This window comes from Nannobrachium achirus (assembly GCF_963921795.1).
Source record: "Nannobrachium achirus genome assembly, chromosome: 1".
Taxonomy (NCBI): Eukaryota; Metazoa; Chordata; class Actinopteri; order Myctophiformes; family Myctophidae; genus Nannobrachium; species Nannobrachium achirus.
The window spans coordinates 1274849-1294941 of NC_137810.1; the positions used below are offsets into that span (position 1 = coordinate 1274849).

Here is a 20093-nt window from a genome sequence, read left to right on the forward strand (position 1 = left end):
GAGCATGTAGATCTGCTATTTTCACAATAGAAAGTATTATTTTTTTCAACTTCGACTTTTGACTTTCTCTGGTGGGAGTCGACTTGTGTAATGAATGACTTGTCGACTTTTTCGTTAATGCCCTATTGCTCGTATTTCTTTTGTCCAAACACAGCAGGACAGAGAGGACATGTAGAGAGAGAGGACATGCAGGACAGGACGTTCAGACACCCAGGAGGAAGATGACCAGGTCCAGACTCAGCAGCCCCCCCTGCAGGCCCCCCTGCTCCTAAAAGAAGGCCTCATGGCTGGGAAATGCTTTCACTGACAATACAATGAACCTGCAGTTGAAACCAAGAGTACCTTTACCAGGCTGAGGACCAAATGGACCCCAGACTGAGGATCAGTGCTCTGTAGCAGCACCATGAGGACACAGTTCCTCTCCTCTCTGGCTTGTCAAACACATACTTTTAAAGGAACACTTCACCACATCTTCATATAATTGGTCCTCACTATGTTCATGATACAATAGCAAACTAAACAAAAAAAAAACAAATCTACTCTGCGTCTCTTAGGAGAGCTGTGGGAAGTTCAGAAAACTGTCTACCAGTGACATCATCGTTGTTGAACTGATATTTCTCCACTTTTATTATTTTTGGTTTGTTTGTTTGTTTGTTTATTTTCACTTACAAAACATTTTTAAAATTGGTTACAACAGTTCAAGAAAATGTGACGGAGAAGCCGAAAAAGCTTGAGAAATGGCATTCTCCAGGAATAAGTAATACATTCAAAAGATAAAATGTACATCATGGTAGAATAAATGTATCCTTTACAGATAAAACCTTAACATGATGAAAAATATAAAGGAAAAAATAGATATAGAAAACTAAACACATTTATAATCGCAACATTAACTCATTGAGTGCCAGCCTATCACCACTAGAGGGCGCCCAGTGACCAGAGAATAATAGAGATATGCTGGTAATGCATGCCCAAGCCCTGGAGCCATGACTTTTTTTACAAAGGAAAGGACAATTTCCTTTGTGCATGTACAGGAAGAGGATGAAGTTAGCTTGAAGTTAGCTATTGGCTACCAAGCATTTTAGAAGCCTTATTTTCGTCAACTTAGCCATGATTAAACCTTGCACACCTCATGCATGGGAAAAAAACAGAGAAGAATGAGCTCTAAAAAATCCAATGCAATCCTGGATTGCATTGGAGTGGATTTGTGCAGTTTGTTCACAGCTTTCAAACAAAAAAATCCGATTGGAAATCCGTTCAGGCATTCTTGAGATAATCGCCATTATGTTTTACATGTAATGTAAACAAAAATGGCTGCCCTGTATGTTAGATGGGGTTGTATGGGGGTGGAACATGCAAAATCGCGATTGAAATCATGTTCACCAGATTTGATGGGGTCCCAAAAAAAAAAAAAAAAATTCAAAAAAAAATTTTTCAAATTTTTTTTTTTTTTTTTTTTTTTTTAAAAGCCGAACTTGTTCGGGATCGGCACACTACGATACGCTAATAAAGCCGAACTAGTTCGGGATTGGCACTCAATGAGTTAAAGAATCAAAAACACAAAATAAACCTCTAAAGAAAAAAAAAGGAATAGAGCCAGCTTCATTAAGCAGACCCTATGGAAAATATTTGGTTAAGAGAAGCGATTTCAAAGCCTTCTTAAATCGATGAGATGACAAGTCCTATAAATATAATGGCAGAGGTTTGCATAATGATATGACCACATTTAAGGATTCTCAGGTATCCTCGGCTTAAAGCTGCTGTTATTTGAGAATTTCGTTGTACTTTAAATACTGTAGGCAGGCAAGGGCCTGGAATATTTAGCTTTATTTCTTGAAAAAGAATTACTAGTTTTTTATTTAAATTTTATAGACACTTTTATAGGCACTGACTGCCGTTTGAACAATGCCATTTCCTCCTCAATACCCTGTACCATACACATTTACCGTATATACATTTATATCCAGGAGACAAAGGCTACTGATTACACACAATGTGTTGTTCAGTATACCTGACTGCTTGTATCGACTGATTGATGTTTTGCAGTAATATAGAAAAGTATGATGCATCGCAATGCATCACAGAATCACATGGAATCATCACCTGGTGAATCGTAATCGAATTATAGTAGTATCATTTAAAAACATAAACATAGTTATTATTCCTCACCTGTATCTTCCCCAGAGCACCGATGGCCACCTCCGGGGGCAGTATGACCGGCTTGGCGTACGTCCCTCCAATCTGACCACAGAAGAAGACAACATTCATGTTCTCACTTCCTGACAGAAGGCTGGAGAGTCAAAGAGTTCTCAAACCAAAGACACACAACATATTATAATTCATACATAGTGGTCAGTAATGTGTCAGAGTATCATATCCTTTATTATTGAGTCTATGAGTGCCGGCTGGGACAGCTCATGAACAAAAAATTATTCTGAACGATAGAGACCTTTGTAATATAATCGCTCCAGGAATATAAAAGAAGACATATCACAGGTATTTTTACAATCACATGCTTTTTGATGTGCACAGTGCATAATGTTATTGAGGCACCTAAACAGCGGCAAGTATAGTTTCTGTCTCTGAGATACTAGCTAGTTCAGAAACGTACTTTGTGCTCTTTAGATGCCTCTATAAAGTTATACAGTGTACACGTCGAGAAGTAACAAAACAATGTGTGACATGTTTTCTTTTATATTCCTGAGCTGAGTGTTTTATAAAGGTCTCAATCGTTCAGAATTATTTTTTTGTTCATGAGCTGTCCCAGCCGGCTCTCATAGACTCCAATGTTATTCACTGAACCTCCGGTGCTAGTTTTGCCACTGAGAGTGTCATGGCCCATGGCCGTGGTGCCAAAAATCGCATCCTTTCTTGCTGAGACGTTGTTTTGTTCTGCTGCAAGGAGTTTTAGGAGGAAGGGAAACACGTGACCAGCGGTCGGGCTGTGACCGGCCGTGACGCATGAAATACATGTCAGTGAATGGAGCTGAGCTGGATCAGCTCATGAACAAACCTGGAATAAACACTATTTAATCAGTCATATAATCGGTTGGGAAATATAAAAGAATACAGATCACAGGTATTTTTAAAATCACTTGATTTTTGATGTGCACAGTAGTACATCATTAGTTAGAAGTTAGAACTAGTGATGATGTCAGCGAGGTGCTTTTTCCAGCGGAAATAAAATGAATGTACATTTAGTTTAATGTTGCACACTGACAGACAGTTGTGATGATATGCAGTGGCCGTCCAAAAAGACAAATGGTGCCATCTGTTGGTTTCCTACAGGTACTGTATGTGTTATATGCTGACAGGCTGGTTGTAAACTTAAATGCTGCAATTTCTGTACTTTCCTTTATTTAACTATTGTATAAAAAACATGTATTAGATTTGATTGTTTCTGTTATTGGTCGGGCTAATAAGAGAATGATTGCTGTTCTGCTGAAGACAGTGGCCGTCCTAAAAGACAAATGCTATTTGTTGGTTTCCTACAGAATAAACTGACATCATCGCCTTCCAACTCCAAGACCAAGTGGTATCCCCCCTTCCATCAGGGTGAAGGTGTAGTGTGTGAGGTCTTATAGATCTATACTAGACAGGTTTAAAGGTATAGTGTGAGGTCTTACAGATCTACAGGTTTAAAGGTATAGTGTGAGGTCTTACAGATCTACAGGTTTAAAGGTATAGTGTGAGGTCTTACAGATCTACAGGTTTAAATGTATAGTGTGAGGTCTTACAGATCTACAGGTTAAAGGTATAGTGTGAGGTCTTACTGATCCGATGTTACTGATGGTGAAGGTCCCTCCAGTGAGGTCACTGGTTCCCAGGGTTCCACTGGAGCCCAGGTTCTGCAGACGGTTGAGCTCCACAGCGATGTCCATCACACTGAGGAGCTGAACGTTCTTCACGTTGGGAACCAGAAGACCCTGAGGAGTGTCCATGGCTAGACCCACGTTATGACTGGCCTGTAATAACATTAATATATGTTTATTAATGTTTATTAATGTTTATTAATGTTCTACCAGACCCTGGGGAGTGTCCATGGCTAGACCCACGTTATGACTGGCCTGGAACATATGATTATATGATTATTAATGTTTATTAATGTTTATTAATGTTCTATCAGACCCTGAGGAGTGTCCATGGCTAGACCCACGTTATGACTGGCCTGGAACATATGATTATATGATTATTAATGTTTATTAATGTTTATTAATGTTCTATCAGACCCTGAGGAGTGTCCATGGCTAGACCCACGTTATGACTGGCCTGAAACATAGACCCACGTTATGACTGGCCTGGAATATATGAATATATGATTATTAATGTTCTACCAGACCCTGGGGAGTGTCCATGGCTAGACCCACGTTATGACTGGCCTGAAACATAGACCCACGTTATGACTGGCCTGAAATATATAAATATATGATTATTAATGTTCTACTAGACCCTGAGGAGTGTCCATGGCTAGACCCACGTTATGACTGGCCTGTAACCTAGACCCACGTTATGACTGGCCTGTAATAACATTAATATATGATTATTAATGTTCTACTAGACCCTGAGGAGTGTCCATGGCTAGACCCACGTTATGACTGGCCTGAAACATAGAGCCACGTTATGACTGGCCTGAAACATAGACCCACGTTATGACTGGCCTGTAACATAGAGCCACGTTATGACTGGCCTGTAACATAGACCCACGTTATGACTGGCCTGAAACATAGAGCCACGTTATGACTGGCCTGAAACATAGAGCCACGTTATGACTGGCCTGTAACATAGAGCCACGTTATGACTGGTCTGTAACATAGAGCCACGTTATGACTGGCCTGTAACATAGAGCCACGTTATGACTGGCCTGTAACATAGACCCACGTTATGACTGGTCTGTAACATAGAGCCACGTTATGACTGGCCTGTAACATAGAGCCACGTTATGACTGGTCTGTAACATAGAGCCACGTTATGACTGGCCTGTAACATAGAGCCACGTTATGACTGGCCTGAAACATAGAGCCACGTTATGACTGGCCTGTAACATAGACCCACGTTATGACTGGCCTGAAACATAGACCACGTTATGACTGGCCTGTAACATAGACCCACGTTATGACTGGCCTGTAACATAGAGCCACGTTATGACTGGTCTGAAACATAGACCCACGTTATGACTGGCCTGTAACATAGACCACGTTATGACTGGCCTGAAACATAGAGCCACGTTATGACTGGCCTGGAACATAGACCCACGTTATGACTGGCCTGAAACATAGACCACGTTATGACTGGCCTGTAACATAGACCCACGTTATGACTGGCCTGAAACATAGACCACGTTATGACTGGCCTGAAACATAGAGCCACGTTATGACTGGCCTGGAACATAGAGCCACGTTATGACTGGCCTGAAACATAGAGCCACGTTATGACTGGCCTGTAACATAGACCCACGTTATGACTGGCCTGTAACATAGAGCCACGTTATGACTGGCCTGGAACATAGACCACGTTATGACTGGTCTGTAATATAGACCCACGTTATGACTGGCCTGGAACATAGACCACGTTATGACTGGTCTGTAACATAGACCCACGTTATGACTGGCCTGTAACATAGAGCCACGTTATGACTGGTCTGTAATATAGACCCACGTTATGACTGGCCTGTAACATAGAGCCACGTTATGACTGGTCTGTAACATAGACCCACGTTATGACTGGCCTGTAACATAGAGCCACGTTATGACTGGCCTGAAACATAGACCACGTTATGACTGGCCTGAAACATAGACCCACGTTATGACTGGCCTGAAACATAGACCCACGTTATGACTGGCCTGAAACATAGAGCCACGTTATGACTGGCCTGTAACATAGAGCCACGTTATGACTGGCCTGTAACATAGAGCCACGTTATGACTGGCCTGAAACATAGACCCACGTTATGACTGGCCTGTAACATAGAGCCACGTTATGACTGGCCTGAAACATAGAGCCACGTTATGACTGGCCTGAAACATAGACCCACGTTATGACTGGCCTGTAACATAGACCCACGTTATGACTGGCCTGAAACATAGAGCCACGTTATGACTGGCCTGTAACATAGAGCCACGTTATGACTGGCCTGGAACATAGACCCACGTTATGACTGGCCTGGAACATAGAGCCACGTTATGACTGGCCTGTAACATAGAGCCACGTTATGACTGGCCTGAAACATAGACCCACGTTATGACTGGCCTGAAACATAGACCCACGTTATGACTGGCCTGGAACATAGACCCACGTTATGACTGGCCTGTAACATAGAGCCACGTTATGACTGGCCTGGAACATAGACCCACGTTATGACTGGCCTGAAACATAGAGCCACGTTATGACTGGCCTGAAACATAGACCCACGTTATGACTGGCCTGTAACATAGAGCCACGTTATGACTGGCCTGAAACATAGAGCCACGTTATGACTGGCCTGTAACATAGAGCCACGTTATGACTGGCCTGAAACATAGACCCACGTTATGACTGGCCTGGAACATAGAGCCACGTTATGACTGGCCTGTAACATAGACCCACGTTATGACTGGCCTGAAACACATTATATTAACGCTTCCAGTGCCAGCCCCTAGATGGCGCCGTTGGAATGCCAGACTTTCTCCCATAGGCGAGCGCTTCAGCATCCAGGGGCTCACGTTGCAGTGACGCGCGTGCTCACGTTCGTGCACATCATGGAAAGGTCCCGGATGTTAATGCTAACAGAATAGCTATTCCCATCTAGTCATTTTAAAGATCATTTTTAGGCGATTTCGCCGTAAATAAACCTCGCGCCACATCCCTAAAAACACAATCCAGAGATATGGGCCTCCAAAGATGTGGTTTTTCATTGGATTCGGCGGCGATTCGCGGCTACGTTCGCGGCTCACGGCCGGCATGGCTTCCCCAGGATTTGGACCACTGGATTTTACATTTAGGCCCAGGCTTCAGAAGGCCTCGGATCATTTTATTCATTTTATTAAATATCCAGAACATGTTCGGGATAGGCACACTGGACTACGTTCCGGAAGCGGCGCTGAACATTTGGTGAACATTGGGGGTCTCAAAAATGTATTTTAAACCATTTTTAATGGAATATATCGTCGGACCATGTAAAATGGCTAGCTGGCTAGCGTAGGACGAGCCAGGACCACCCACGACTATACAAGCAGCTCAGGGTAAGTCAATTAATAAAAAAAAAATTGTATTGGACTGAAAATATCCCGAACATGTTCGGGATAGGCACAGAATGAGTTAATGTTCTATCAGACCCTGAGGAGTGTCCATGGCTAGACCCACGTTATGACTGGCCTGAAACATATGAATATTAATGTTTATTAATGTTAGGAACTAGGAGACCCTGAGGAGTGTCCATGGCTAGACCCACGTTATGACTGGCCTGGAATATAGAAATATATGATTATTAATGTTTATTAATGTTCTACCACACCCTGAGGGGTGTCCATTAGAGCTGGGATCGGGCCCATTTTTTCTGTCCGTTCCGAACCCGTGTCCGACAGTTTTTTGTCAGACCCGAATCGACGTCCGACCATTAATCATTAAAATGCGTCCGACCCGCGCCGAGGCCCGAACCTTATGTTTCCAACTATTTTTCGCCTTGTTTCTTTTTCTTTGAGGAAGCCACTGATTTGCAGTCACTAGCAGCAAACTGGTTCTAATAATGTGCAGTGCTTGCAGCGTGCCTGCTTGTTACCCTTAATGTGAATATTAAGCCACACTCTGTGGCTTGTGAAAGTGTTTAAATAGTAGGCTACGTTGATTATTAAATAATACAAATAATAACGTGCGCTGCGCTGTGCTGGACGTCTGACACAGTGACTCACTGCACACTCATTCATTCTGCAAGTTTCTGCGGAAAATAGCAGATCTACAAGCTCACAACTCGTTGCGGATGCGAGGCGTTGTAGATCAGCCACTTTTGTCACGGAACCCAAGTATAAAAAAGCCAGGATTTACTTGAGTGATGTGATGTGTGTTGGATGGACGGACAGACGGACGAGGCTGGCACAGTGCACTGCGACTGCACACACCGCCGAAAAATAAACATCCAATGCAAGGGACAGGAGTGGAACACAAGCTAGGAGCTCCATTCAGCGGCACAACACTTCCAATCAAACCACAACGCGTTTACCTCAGCGTGGGACTTTTCTCCATGCTCAGTTATGTCTGCGTTGCTGCAGCAGTGTTTAGCACGAGCAGCACAGAACACACACAGTGCAGAGTCAGAGAGAGTGCATGATGCATGTCAAAGGTAGGCAGAGGCTATATCAACGATTATGTCCGATTATGGTCCATGGCTAGACCAGTGTTATGACTGGGCTGGAATATAGGAATATATGATTATTAATTAACTACCAGACCCTGGGGGTCCATGGCTAGACCAGTGTTATGACTGGGCTGAAATATATAAATATGCTAAAACTCATTGGCCGCGATCCCCACCGCCCTGCCATTCCCGAGCAAACCTAAGATTTAATTAGCTTTAATCGTTATAAAACAATTAAAAGTATGATCGCGGTTTATTGCCGATTCGGTCTCTATTGGCCACTCCGAGACTGCATCCGGCCACATTTCCTGTTTTGACCGATTCTAGGTTTCCGTATCCGGCCTGAGGCCGCGTCATCATAGCTCCACTTCTATAAGTTTGCATGTAAACAAGGAAGGAGCTGCACGGCCATAGTCTTTTTTCACACGTTTTATTTATTTATTTGGAAACTGTTATGATTCTTTCACCCGCCTGGCATATGATCTGCACACGTATCGTCTGCTATGAGCGCGACGTGGCCTCACAGGAACATAGCGCACAGCGCACTGGGGGGGGGGGCAGCGCACTGGGGTTTAGAACCACACACCAGTGTGCTGAGTGCACATTTTCCAACGCACCCTAAAACTAGACTAAAAGTTAAACAGACTAAAATATGACTAAAACTAAATAGAATTGAATTCATAAGAACTATGACTAAAACTAAAATCAACAATCTAAATGAACACTGGTTGATACCTTGTATGTGATGTTCTTAATTAGACATACTTTATATAAATGTATGTAAGTATGGTAATGAGACATACCTTTTATATAATGTTTTAGATATGATAATAAATTAGATACTGGTATGCATAATGTATGTAATGTTTAGATATAATACTTTATATATACTGTATGTATGTAATGTTTAAATTATGATAATTAGACATACCTTTTATATGATGTTTTAGTTATGATAATAAATGAGATACCGGTATGCATAATGTATGTAATGTTTAGATATAATACTTTATATATACTGTATGTATGTAATGTTTAAATTATGATAATTAGACATACCTTTTATATGATGTTTTAGTTATGATAACAAATGAGATACTGGTATGCATAATGTAAGTAATGTTTAGTTATGATCATAAATGAGATACCGGTATGCATAATGTGTGTTATGTTTAGTTATGGTAATGAGACAGACCTTTTATATAATGTTTAGATATGGTAATAATGAGACAGACCTTTTATATAATGTTTAGATATGGTAATGAGACAGACCTTGTAAGTGATGTTCTGACAGTCTTCATCTAAAGACGCGTTGAGAATGGGGAAGTGCAGCAGACCCAAGGACGCAGCCTGGACCAATCAGAAGACAGAGATCACATCACAACTCTAATATACTCCAAGCTCCTTGATACAAGTGTAGAGAGATTCAATTTACAATTCAAAATGTAGGCAGAGATACAGTGTAGCGTCTCAGTAAACTATAGGATCATAGAACGCAGAGAGACAGTGTAGCGTCTCAGTAAACTATAGGATCATAGAACGCAGAGAGACAGCGTAGCGTCTCAGTAAACTATAGGATCATAGAACGCAGAGAGACAGCGTAGCGTCTCAGTAAACTATAGGATCATAGAACGCAGAGAGACAGCGTAGCGTCTCAGTAAACTATAGGATCATGGAACGCAGAGAGACAGCGTAGCGTCTCAGTAAACTATAGGATCATAGAACGCAGAGAGACAGCGTAGCGTCTCAGTAAACTATAGGATCGTAGAACGCAGAGAGACAGCGTAGCGTCTCAGTAAACTATAGGATCATAGAACGCAGAGAGACAGCGTAGCGTCTCAGTAAACTATAGGATCATAGAACGCAGAGAGACAGCGCAGCGTCTCAGTAAACTATAGGATCATAGAACGCAGAGAGACAGCGTAGCGTCTCAGTAAACTATAGGATCATAGAACGCAGAGAGACAGCGTAGCGTCTCAGTAAACTATAGGATCATAGAACGCAGAGAGACAGCGTAGCGTCTCAGTAAACTATAGGATCATAGAACGCAGAGAGACAGCGTAGCGTCTCAGTAAACTATAGGATCATAGAACGCAGAGAGACAGCGTAGCGTCTCAGTAAACTATAGGATCATAGAACGCAGAGAGACAGCGTAGCGTCTCAGTAAACTATAGGATCATAGAACGCAGAGAGACAGCGTAGCGTCTCAGTAAACTATAGGATCATAGAGAGAGCGTAGCGTCTCAGTAAACTATATGATCATAGAGATAAAGATAGATCAGTGTTACCTTGATGAAGAAGGGCATGTAACTCAGTCTGACTCCTCGGGCTTCAGTCAGAGGTTTGAGCTGAGATCTCAGCTCCACCAGACGGCTCAGGTCCACCTCGTCACAGTAACCAAAGTGAGGGATCTTCAGAGCTGCTGTCATGGTCTTCACCATGGCTTTATGGAACCCTGGAGAACATCAACAACATACATGATCTTTAATAAACCATGACGACAACATCGTTTTCGGCAAAAGGTATGATGTCACGGCTCGCAGTGCGGACTAGAACCGAGTCGCGCTGCAACGGTGAACGTAAACAAGGAAGTAAGATGGAAGTACGTCACTGATCAGACAGACCAACCTTTCAGGGGTTCAGTAACATCCTTCCCAGTGAAGACGGGTTTGGGTCTGGGGGGCGCGGCCTGCTGGGGGGGGCTGGGCTGGGGGGGCGGGGCCGGGGGCGGAGTCTGGATCTCCTGGAAGGGCGGAGACGGAAGCAAGATGGCGCCCGTCTGCTTGGCCAGGAAGTTTAGGATGTCCTCTTTGAGAATACGACCGTCTCTCCCCGTCCCCACCACCTCACTGAGTTTAATCTGGAATATACAGTATGGAGGTTATGCAATATTATGTGTCCATCTTTAACTGTCCCCACCACCTTGCTGAGTTTAATCTGGAATATATGGGTGTTATGCAGCCTTATGAGTCCATCTTTAACTGTTACCACCTCACTCAGTTTAATCTGGAATATATATGGGTGTTATGCAGCATTATGAGTCCATCTTTAACTGTTACCACCTCACTGAGTTTAATCTGGAATATATGGATGTTATGCAATATTATGTGTCCATCTTTAACTGTTACCACCTCACTCAGTTTAATCTGGAATATATATGGGTGTTATGCAGCATTATGTGTCCATCTTTAACTGTTACCACCTCACTGAGTTTAATCTGGAATATACAGTATGGATGTTATCATCAGTGTGATGTCACAGCTCTTACGTTGTTCTCCATAGCCAGGCGTCTCACAGCGGGCGTGGCCTGGGTCTTGTGACCTTTGATCTGCTGGTGGGTGTGTTCGTCATGTGACATGGGCGGAGTCTCCACCACATCCTCTTCCTGGAGGGACTCTGGACACAGGAAACCACGCACGCACACGCACACGCACACACACACACACACACACACACACACACACACACACACACACACACACACACACACACACAGACAGACAGTACTCGTACACAATGCAACTGAAACGGTTGAAAAAGTGCTTTAAAGTCTTCTAATAAGTTTTGGTTGACGTTGGTTTTACTGCAGCAGAAAACAGAGTACCGCTCACTTCACACAAGGTGTGGTTTTATTTTACCATTCCAGGTCCCACAGATGGACTTTTCCATATTTATATGCACCAGCAGAGCACGCAAGTACTGTGTTCGGTCACAGTGTGGCGCGCTGTGAGTTTGTAGATCTGCTATTTTCTGAGAACCACTGTTCTAAAAATAAAATGTTAAAATCTAAAACGTCTTCCCGGTTTTAATGGGTCAATTAACCCATTCAGGCCGGGTACACATTTTAGTGTATGGGAGGGGCTTACAGTACATGTACAGTATGTATCAACATATTTGTTTTTGTAGGCAAATTTCTGATTTGGGCCTAACTATAGGTTAGGCCTAAATTTAAATCACCCTTGCATCCGTATATCTGAGTGGAACATTAGCCGTTGTGAGCTTGTAGATCTGTCATTTTTGGCAAAGAGTCACACAAGTGAGCACAAAGGTTTCCCACCTGGACTCAGTCCACCGGATTCTGAATCATACATGGTCAACTGGTGGCCCGGGGGCCACATGCGGCCCCCACCGTCACTTAATGCGGCCCTCAGGTTAATATCAGAATACCGATATATTATTGCTTTCAGCTGTTACAATTCCAAACATGCAAACATGACCCACTTTAAAAAGCTTTGAAAATAATATTAGTAGGCTGGTATAGTAGTATTAAAATGTATTTTTTTATGCCCAACATATTTGTATTTAAGTTCATAAAGTTTACATGAGTATAACTAAATGCATTTGACATTGAATCAAAATGTTACTTTTCAGGATTCCAATTAAACAAAAATAACAAAAATAGCCGATCTACAAGCTCAAAACGTGTTGCGCTGCGGCACGTTTTGCGCTTGTAGATCTGCTATTTTTGCTTCTTTTGTTTGAAATATAGTAGAATGACAAAGTAGGACGTAGCAATATGCAATGTGGCCCTCTGGAGTGAGTGTGGAAATATAGTGGTCCTCTCCATCATCAAAGTTGCCCACCCCTGAGTCTAAATGGTTTTGAAGGGCCTACACCATGCTTTTAAAACTATATTTTTTGTATAAATATATGCTCAAAATTGAGTCTTAGACAGGTTTTAACCCTCAACAAACACTCTGACCATTCCTTTTGTTTGTTCTAGCTCTACTATAATGAGGCTCTCCAGCTGCAATACCAAAACGGCCTCTGTTTGCTCAGGGGCGCATCTAGTGGGGTTTTTCCAGAAAAAAAACAAGTTTTTTGAAAAAAAAAAAAGTTTTTGAAAAAAAGTGTTTTGAAAAAGTGTTTTGAAAAAAAAAGTTTTTGAAAAAAAAAAAGTTTTTGAAAAAAAAAATTGAAAAAAAAAGTTTTGAAAAAAAATTTTTTTTGAAAAAAAAAGTTTTGAAAAAAAGAAATTTTGATTTTTTTTTTTTTTTTTAAACGGGAAACGCGTGTGACGTCACATGCGTCAACTCTCAGAAACAGCACTGTTCTGAGAACCCGTGGAAAGCTTTTCATCTCTGTCTTCCCAAAACCAGAGAAAGACACAATGTACAGAAATAGGACTTTGTGAGGATAGAAGGTGCCAGTGGGACCCCAAAAAAAGGTTTTAAAATAGAAAAAGTGAAAATTCATGGTGTAGGTCCTTTAATGGGCCTGAAACATACCTACAGTTGTCTTCCTGAATCCTAACAGTTTTCTGAGATCAAACCTTTTAATGTACCTCTAGAATGATATGTATTTGACCCCTGACCCCCCATCTGAAAGTGTTGTTCCAGGGACCAAGAGAAACAAGGACTTGCGTTCCAAATGTCTGCTTTAAAACAATATATACGTTCAAAGATTGAACGTTTTCTCAAAAACAGCAGATCTACAAGCTTGAAGCTGTGGCATCTCCTGTGAGCTTGCAAATCAGCTATTTTTTTAGACTGTAAAAAATATGGACGGGGGCGGGGGGAATAGTCACGTGACCCACTGGTTTCTATCAGAGTGAAAATGTTCTTGCCCTTGTATGGGCATCATTGTTCTATTGGTACCCAAGGAATGCTATTGGCTGCCAACGGTCACATGCAACCGCAGGGACACCTGGGACGTTGTGTTGAGCTTGCCGAAAATAAAGCACACGAAGAAGAATCATCACAAGCCTATGATCACAAGCCCCTCCTACAGCAGACCCTGCTTTAACATTTATTATGACATAAATTGGACCATATTTTCACAAAACGCATATCATGGTGATTGAAACGAGGCTTTAAACTAGCGACAGGAACCCTACAGTATTTATGACAATGTTTATAAAAGTTTAAGGAAAATGAATGGAATCCTATGGAGTTGCTTCTGGTACCAGAACAGCACAACTAGCGGCCAATCATAGGAACTTTTAGCACCGTGTTTGCTTCATTTTAAATCTGGACAACTGGACCCTGGTTAAAAGCATAAAATAGTGGTTAAGTGGAGACACAGATATGCTTTCCTGGTTTTAAAGGGTCTTATTAAAGGTACCTGGACCAGCCTCAGTCTCTATGTCCACTAGGGTTTAAAGGGTCTTATTAAAGGTACCTGGACCAGCCTCAGTCTCTATGTCCACTAGGGTTTAAAGGGTCTTATTAAAGGTACCTGGACCAGCCTCAGTCTCTATGTCCACTAGGGTTTAAAGGGTCTTATTAAAGGTACCTGGACCAGCCTCAGTCTCTATGTCCACTAGGGTTTAAAGGGTCTTATTAAAGGTACCTGGACCAGCCTCAGTCTCTATGTCCACTAGGGTTTAAAGGGTCTTATTAAAGGTACCTGGACCAGCCTCAGTCTCTATGTCCACTAGGGTTTAAAGGGTCTTATTAAAGGTACCTGGACCAGCCTCAGTCTCTATGCCCACTAGGGTTTAAAGGGTCTTATTAAAGGTACCTGGACCAGCCTCAGTCTCTATGTCCACTAGGGTTTAAAGGGTCTTATTAAAGGTACCTGGACCAGCCTCAGTCTCTATGTCCACTAGGGTTTAAAGGGTCTTATTAAAAGGTACCTGGACCAGCCTCAGTCTCTATGTCCACTAGGGTTTAAAGGGTCTTATTAAAGGTACCTGGACCAGCCTCAGTCTCTATGTCCACTAGGGTTTAAAGGGTCTTATTAAAGGTACCTGGACCAGCCTCAGTCTCTATGCCCACTAGGGTTTAAAGGGTCTTATTAAAGGTACCTGGACCAGCCTCAGTCTCTATGTCCACTAGGGTTTAAAGGGTCTTATTAAAGGTACCTGGACCAGCCTCAGTCTCTATGCCCACTAGGGTTTAAAGGGTCTTATTAAAGGTACCTGGACCAGCCTCAGTCTCTATGTCCACTAGGGTTTAAAGGGTCTTATTAAAGGTACCTGGACCAGCCTCAGTCTCTATGTCCACTAGGGTTTAAAGGGTCTTATTAAAGGTACCTGGACCAGCCTCAGTCTCTATGCCCACTAGGGTTTAAAGGGTCTTATTAAAGGTACCTGGACCAGCCTCAGTCTCTATGCCCACTAGGGTTTAAAGGGTCTTATTAAAGGTACCTGGACCAGCCTCAGTCTCTATGTCCACTAGGGTTTAAAGGGTCTTATTAAAGGTACCTGGACCAGCCTCAGTCTCTATGCCCACTAGGGTTTAAAGGGTCTTATTAAAGGTACCTGGACCAGCCTCAGTCTCTATGCCCACTAGGGTTTAAAGGGTCTTATTAAAGGTACCTGGACCAGCCTCAGTCTCTATGTCCACTAGGGTTTAAAGGGTCTTATTAAAGGTACCTGGACCAGCCTCAGTCTCTATGTCCACTAGGGTTTAAAGGGTCTTATTAAAGGTACCTGGACCAGCCTCAGTCTCTATGTCCACTAGGGTTTAAAGGGTCTTATTAAAGGTACCTGGACCAGCCTCAGTCTCTATGCCCACTAGGGTTTAAAGGGTCTTATTAAAGGTACCTGGACCAGCCTCAGTCTCTATGTCCACTAGGGTTTAAAGGGTCTTATTAAAGGTACCTGGACCAGCCTCAGTCTCTATGCCCACTAGGGTTTAAAGGGTCTTATTAAAGGTACCTGGACCAGCCTCAGTCTCTATGTCCACTAGGGTTTAAAGGGTCTTATTAAAGGTACCTGGACCAGCCTCAGTCTCTATGCCCACTAGGGTTTAAAGGGTCTTATTAAAGGTACCTGGACCAGCCTCAGTCTCTATGCCCACTAGGGTTTAAAGGGTCTTATTAAAGGTACCTGGACCAGCCTCAGTCTCTATGCCCACTAGGGTTTAAAGGGTCTTATTAAAGGTACCTGGACCAGCCTCAGTCTCTATGCCCACTAGGGTTTAAAGGGTCTTATTAAAGGTACCTGGACCAGCCTCAGTCTCTATGCCCACTAGGGTTTAAAGGGTCTTATTAAAGGTACCTGGACCAGCCTCAGTCTCTATGCCCACTAGGGTTTAAAGGGTCTTATTAAAGGTGTACCTGGACCAGCCTCAGTCTATATGCCCACTAGGGTTTAAAGGGTCTTATTAAAGGTACCTGGACCAGCCTCAGTCTCTATGTCCACTAGGGTTTAAAGGGTCTTATTAAAGGTACCTGGACCAGCCTCAGTCTCTATGCCCACTAGGGTTTAAAGGGTCTTATTAAAGGTACCTGGACCAGCCTCAGTCTCTATGCCCACTAGGGTTTAAAGGGTCTTATTAAAGGTACCTGGACCAGCCTCAGTCTCTATGCCCACTAGGGTTTAAAGGGTCTTATTAAAGGTACCTGGACCAGCCTCAGTCTCTATGCCCACTAAGGTTTAAAGGGTCTTATTAAAGGTACCTGGACCAGCCTCAGTCTCTATGTCCACTAGGGTTTAAAGGGTCTTATTAAAGGTACCTGGACCAGCCTCAGTCTCTATGTCCACTAGGGTTTAAAGGGTCTTATTAAAGGTACCTGGACCAGCCTCAGTCTCTATGCCCACTAGGGTTTTAAGGGTCTTATTAAAGGTACCTGGACCAGCCTCAGTCTCTATGTCCACTAGGGTTTAAAGGGTCTTATTAAAGGTGTACCTGCAGACCTGCCAACCCTGGGACATTTTTTTGAGTACTCATGCGCGGGCACGAAGTGCCCGCGCGGCGCCGAATTTTTGTTGTTTTCCCGCACAAAACAGCGTATATTTTGGGGGGTTCCATGCACCTTTTTGGGTGGGACCTTTACAGTTATGTTAACAAAATTTCACACCAGAAATGTAGCACATTGCATGTCTTGACTTACACTAATAGGAGGAGGCAAGATGTTAGAACAACCTTTTAAATAAAAATGCCATTTGGTCTGGAGAAAAAGTAGGCTAGTATTACCAGGCAATACAGTAATGTTGCTTTGGCAATATTGTTGACAAATCTTTAATAAAATATACTAACTGCACTTGCTCAGAGTTAGTTAACAATTAGCCCAATAGACTAGCAAAACAGTCTCACCAGTGACTTAATGAATGAACATACATCAACATAATCATGTTATTCAAATAGCAAAATAGCTTTACATTGTCAGGTAGGCTATTTACCTTTAAATATTTACCTGTGTCTTTGTTAAACATTGTTAATTGAGCAGCCTAAATAAAACCACCTTTCTGTGCATGATTTGCATGAAGTTGAAAGTATTCAACTCATGTAGGTTTCTAGTGCATTCATTAATTGATATATAGGCCTACATTGTGTATAGATCAAATACCGTCTAGTCTGTATATTCATTCATAGAGGATACAGGCTACTCATTGTTAACAAACCATTAATGTCTTCATATATTCACAGGTGATAAATAACTTGTTCACCTTTAATGTTTTTGACAATACACATAGTCCCCCTATTAAATTCCTCCATTCATACTCATTTAGAGATAGTGGAACAGGGAGCCCAGTATTTTATTTTCATTCGTTTGGATCTTTACTCTAAAGCCTAATCATGGTCAATGTATGCTACAGTTCATTGTACCTGGTCACAAGTTTTGACATTTCCCGACTTCGCTCACGTGCAACACCGTCGTATGACGAAGTATAACACAGGCTTCATACACAACAAGCTGTCGCGGAGGCGACCGCAGTTTAATAGTATAATATTATTGATTCACTTGATTAAAACCCTAACCGCGTCGCGGAGAGGAGCGACAACACCATAACAACCATTTCATTCTCACCATCGTGGCTGCTGACATGTGAATTCACCTTAGCTGAGTGTTATCTTAATATATTACCTGTTAGTCAGACTACTCGTTGCACGGCAGCATTGTAGGGGCGACACCGATGAATCGCACAACACGGCCATTCTCCGTTTATCTTCTTTATAAATTAATCGTATTAATATCGCCGTTGTACAAACCGGGCGGCGATAGCTATGAGATGAGATGAGTAGCTTCTTATTATAACTCTATGATGAGTACTGTAGCGTAAGTGTACATGCTGCACCGCGCTGAAAACCAAAACACACGCATGGCATCCGGTTCAATTCTTCTTCTGCCGAAAAAAACGAGCATATCTTCTGTTCTAGTGCTCCCCAGCGCCATGCGCCCCATTCACACACCTTTCAAGTGGTGCCTGGGAGGAACTACACGGCAGGTTGCAAAAATCTTTGCCTCGTTTGCTGCTGCAGAATGTGTTGTTATACCACGCCGCGGGCCGCGCCCATTCCCCGAAATTGCGTAGCAATGAGGGGAAATATCGTACCTGCGTACAGAGCCTTAAAATGCGTGCTTAGTACGCAAAATGCGTACGGGTTGGCAGGTCTGTACCTGGACCAGCCTCAGTCTCTATGTCCACTAGGGTTTAAAGGGTCTTATTAAAGGTACCTGGACCAGCCTCAGTCTCTATGTCCACTAGGGTTTAAAGGGTCTTATTAAAGGTACCTGGACCAGCCTCAGTCTCTATGCCCACTAGGGTTTAAAGGGTCTTATTAAAGGTACCTGGACCAGCCTCAGTCTCTATGTCCACTAGGGTTTAAAGGGTCTTATTAAAGGTACCTGGACCAGCCTCAGTCTCTATGTCCACTAGGGTTTAAAGGGTCTTATTAAAGGTACCTGGACCAGCCTCAGTCTCTATGTCCACTAGGGTTTAAAGGGTCTTATTAAAGGTACCTGGACCAGCCTCAGTCTCTATGCCCACTAGGGTTTAAAGGGTCTTATTAAAGGTACCTGGACCAGCCTCAGTCTCTATGTCCACTAGGGTTTAAAGGGTCTTATTAAAGGTACCTGGACCAGCCTCAGTCTCTATGTCCACTAGGGTTTAAAGGGTCTTATTAAAGGTACCTGGACCAGCCTCAGTCTCTATGTCCACTAGGGTTTAAAGGGTCTTATTAAAGGTACCTGGACCAGCCTCAGTCTCTATGCCCACTAGGGTTTAAAGGGTCTTATTAAAGGTACCTGGACCAGCCTCAGTCTCTATGTCCACTAGGGTTTAAAGGGTCTTATTAAAGGTGTACCTGGACCAGCCTCAGTCTCTATGCCCACTAGGGTTTAAAGGGTCTTATTAAAGGTACCTGGACCAGCCTCAGTCTCTATGTCCACTAGGGTTTAAAGGGTCTTATTAAAGGTACCTGGACCAGCCTCAGTCTCTATGCCCACTAGGGTTTAAAGGGTCTTATTAAAGGTACCTGGACCAGCCTCAGTCTCTATGTCCACTAGGGTTTAAAGGGTCTTATTAAAGGTACCTGGACCAGCCTCAGTCTCTATGTCCACTAGGGTTTAAAGGGTCTTATTAAAGGTACCTGGACCAGCCTCAGTCTCTATGTCCACTAGGGTTTAAAGGGTCTTATTAAAGGTACCTGGACCAGCCTCAGTCTCTATGTCCACTAGGGTTTAAAGGGTCTTATTAAAGGTACCTGGACCAGCCTCAGTCTCTATGCCCACTAGGGTTTAAAGGGTCTTATTAAAGGTACCTGGACCAGCCTCAGTCTCTATGCCCACTAGGGTTTAAAGGGTCTTATTAAAGGTACCTGGACCAGCCTCAGTCTCTATGCCCACTAGGGTTTAAAGGGTCTTATTAAAGGTACCTGGACCAGCCTCAGTCTCTATGCCCACTAGGGTTTAAAGGGTCTTATTAAAGGTACCTGGACCAGCCTCAGTCTCTATGTCCACTAGGGGTCTCCCCACCGGGGTTTAAATGGTTTTAATGTTTTAAAGGGTCTTATTAAAGGGTTTAAAGGGTCTTATTAAAGGTGTACCTGGACCAGCCTCAGTCTCTATGTCCACTAGGGGCGTCCCCACCAGCGCG

General features: G+C 42.9%; 2 protein-coding genes across 2 annotated transcripts in view; both read right to left on the reverse strand.

The window, feature by feature from the left end:
• Nucleotides 1-20093, reverse strand: part of tmem259 (transmembrane protein 259) — a 354282-nt gene that overhangs the window by 220261 nt on the left and 113928 nt on the right. The window lies entirely within an intron of this gene.
• Nucleotides 1-20093, reverse strand: part of dbt (dihydrolipoamide branched chain transacylase E2) — a 33895-nt gene that overhangs the window by 4246 nt on the left and 9556 nt on the right. Inside the window, 7 exon segments of the mRNA XM_080736642.1 lie at nucleotides 2170-2241; nucleotides 3774-3965; nucleotides 9599-9676; nucleotides 10615-10781; nucleotides 10955-11186; nucleotides 11595-11722; nucleotides 20044-20092. Coding sequence (XP_080592768.1) covers nucleotides 2170-2241; nucleotides 3774-3965; nucleotides 9599-9676; nucleotides 10615-10781; nucleotides 10955-11186; nucleotides 11595-11722; nucleotides 20044-20092 — 918 coding nt within the window.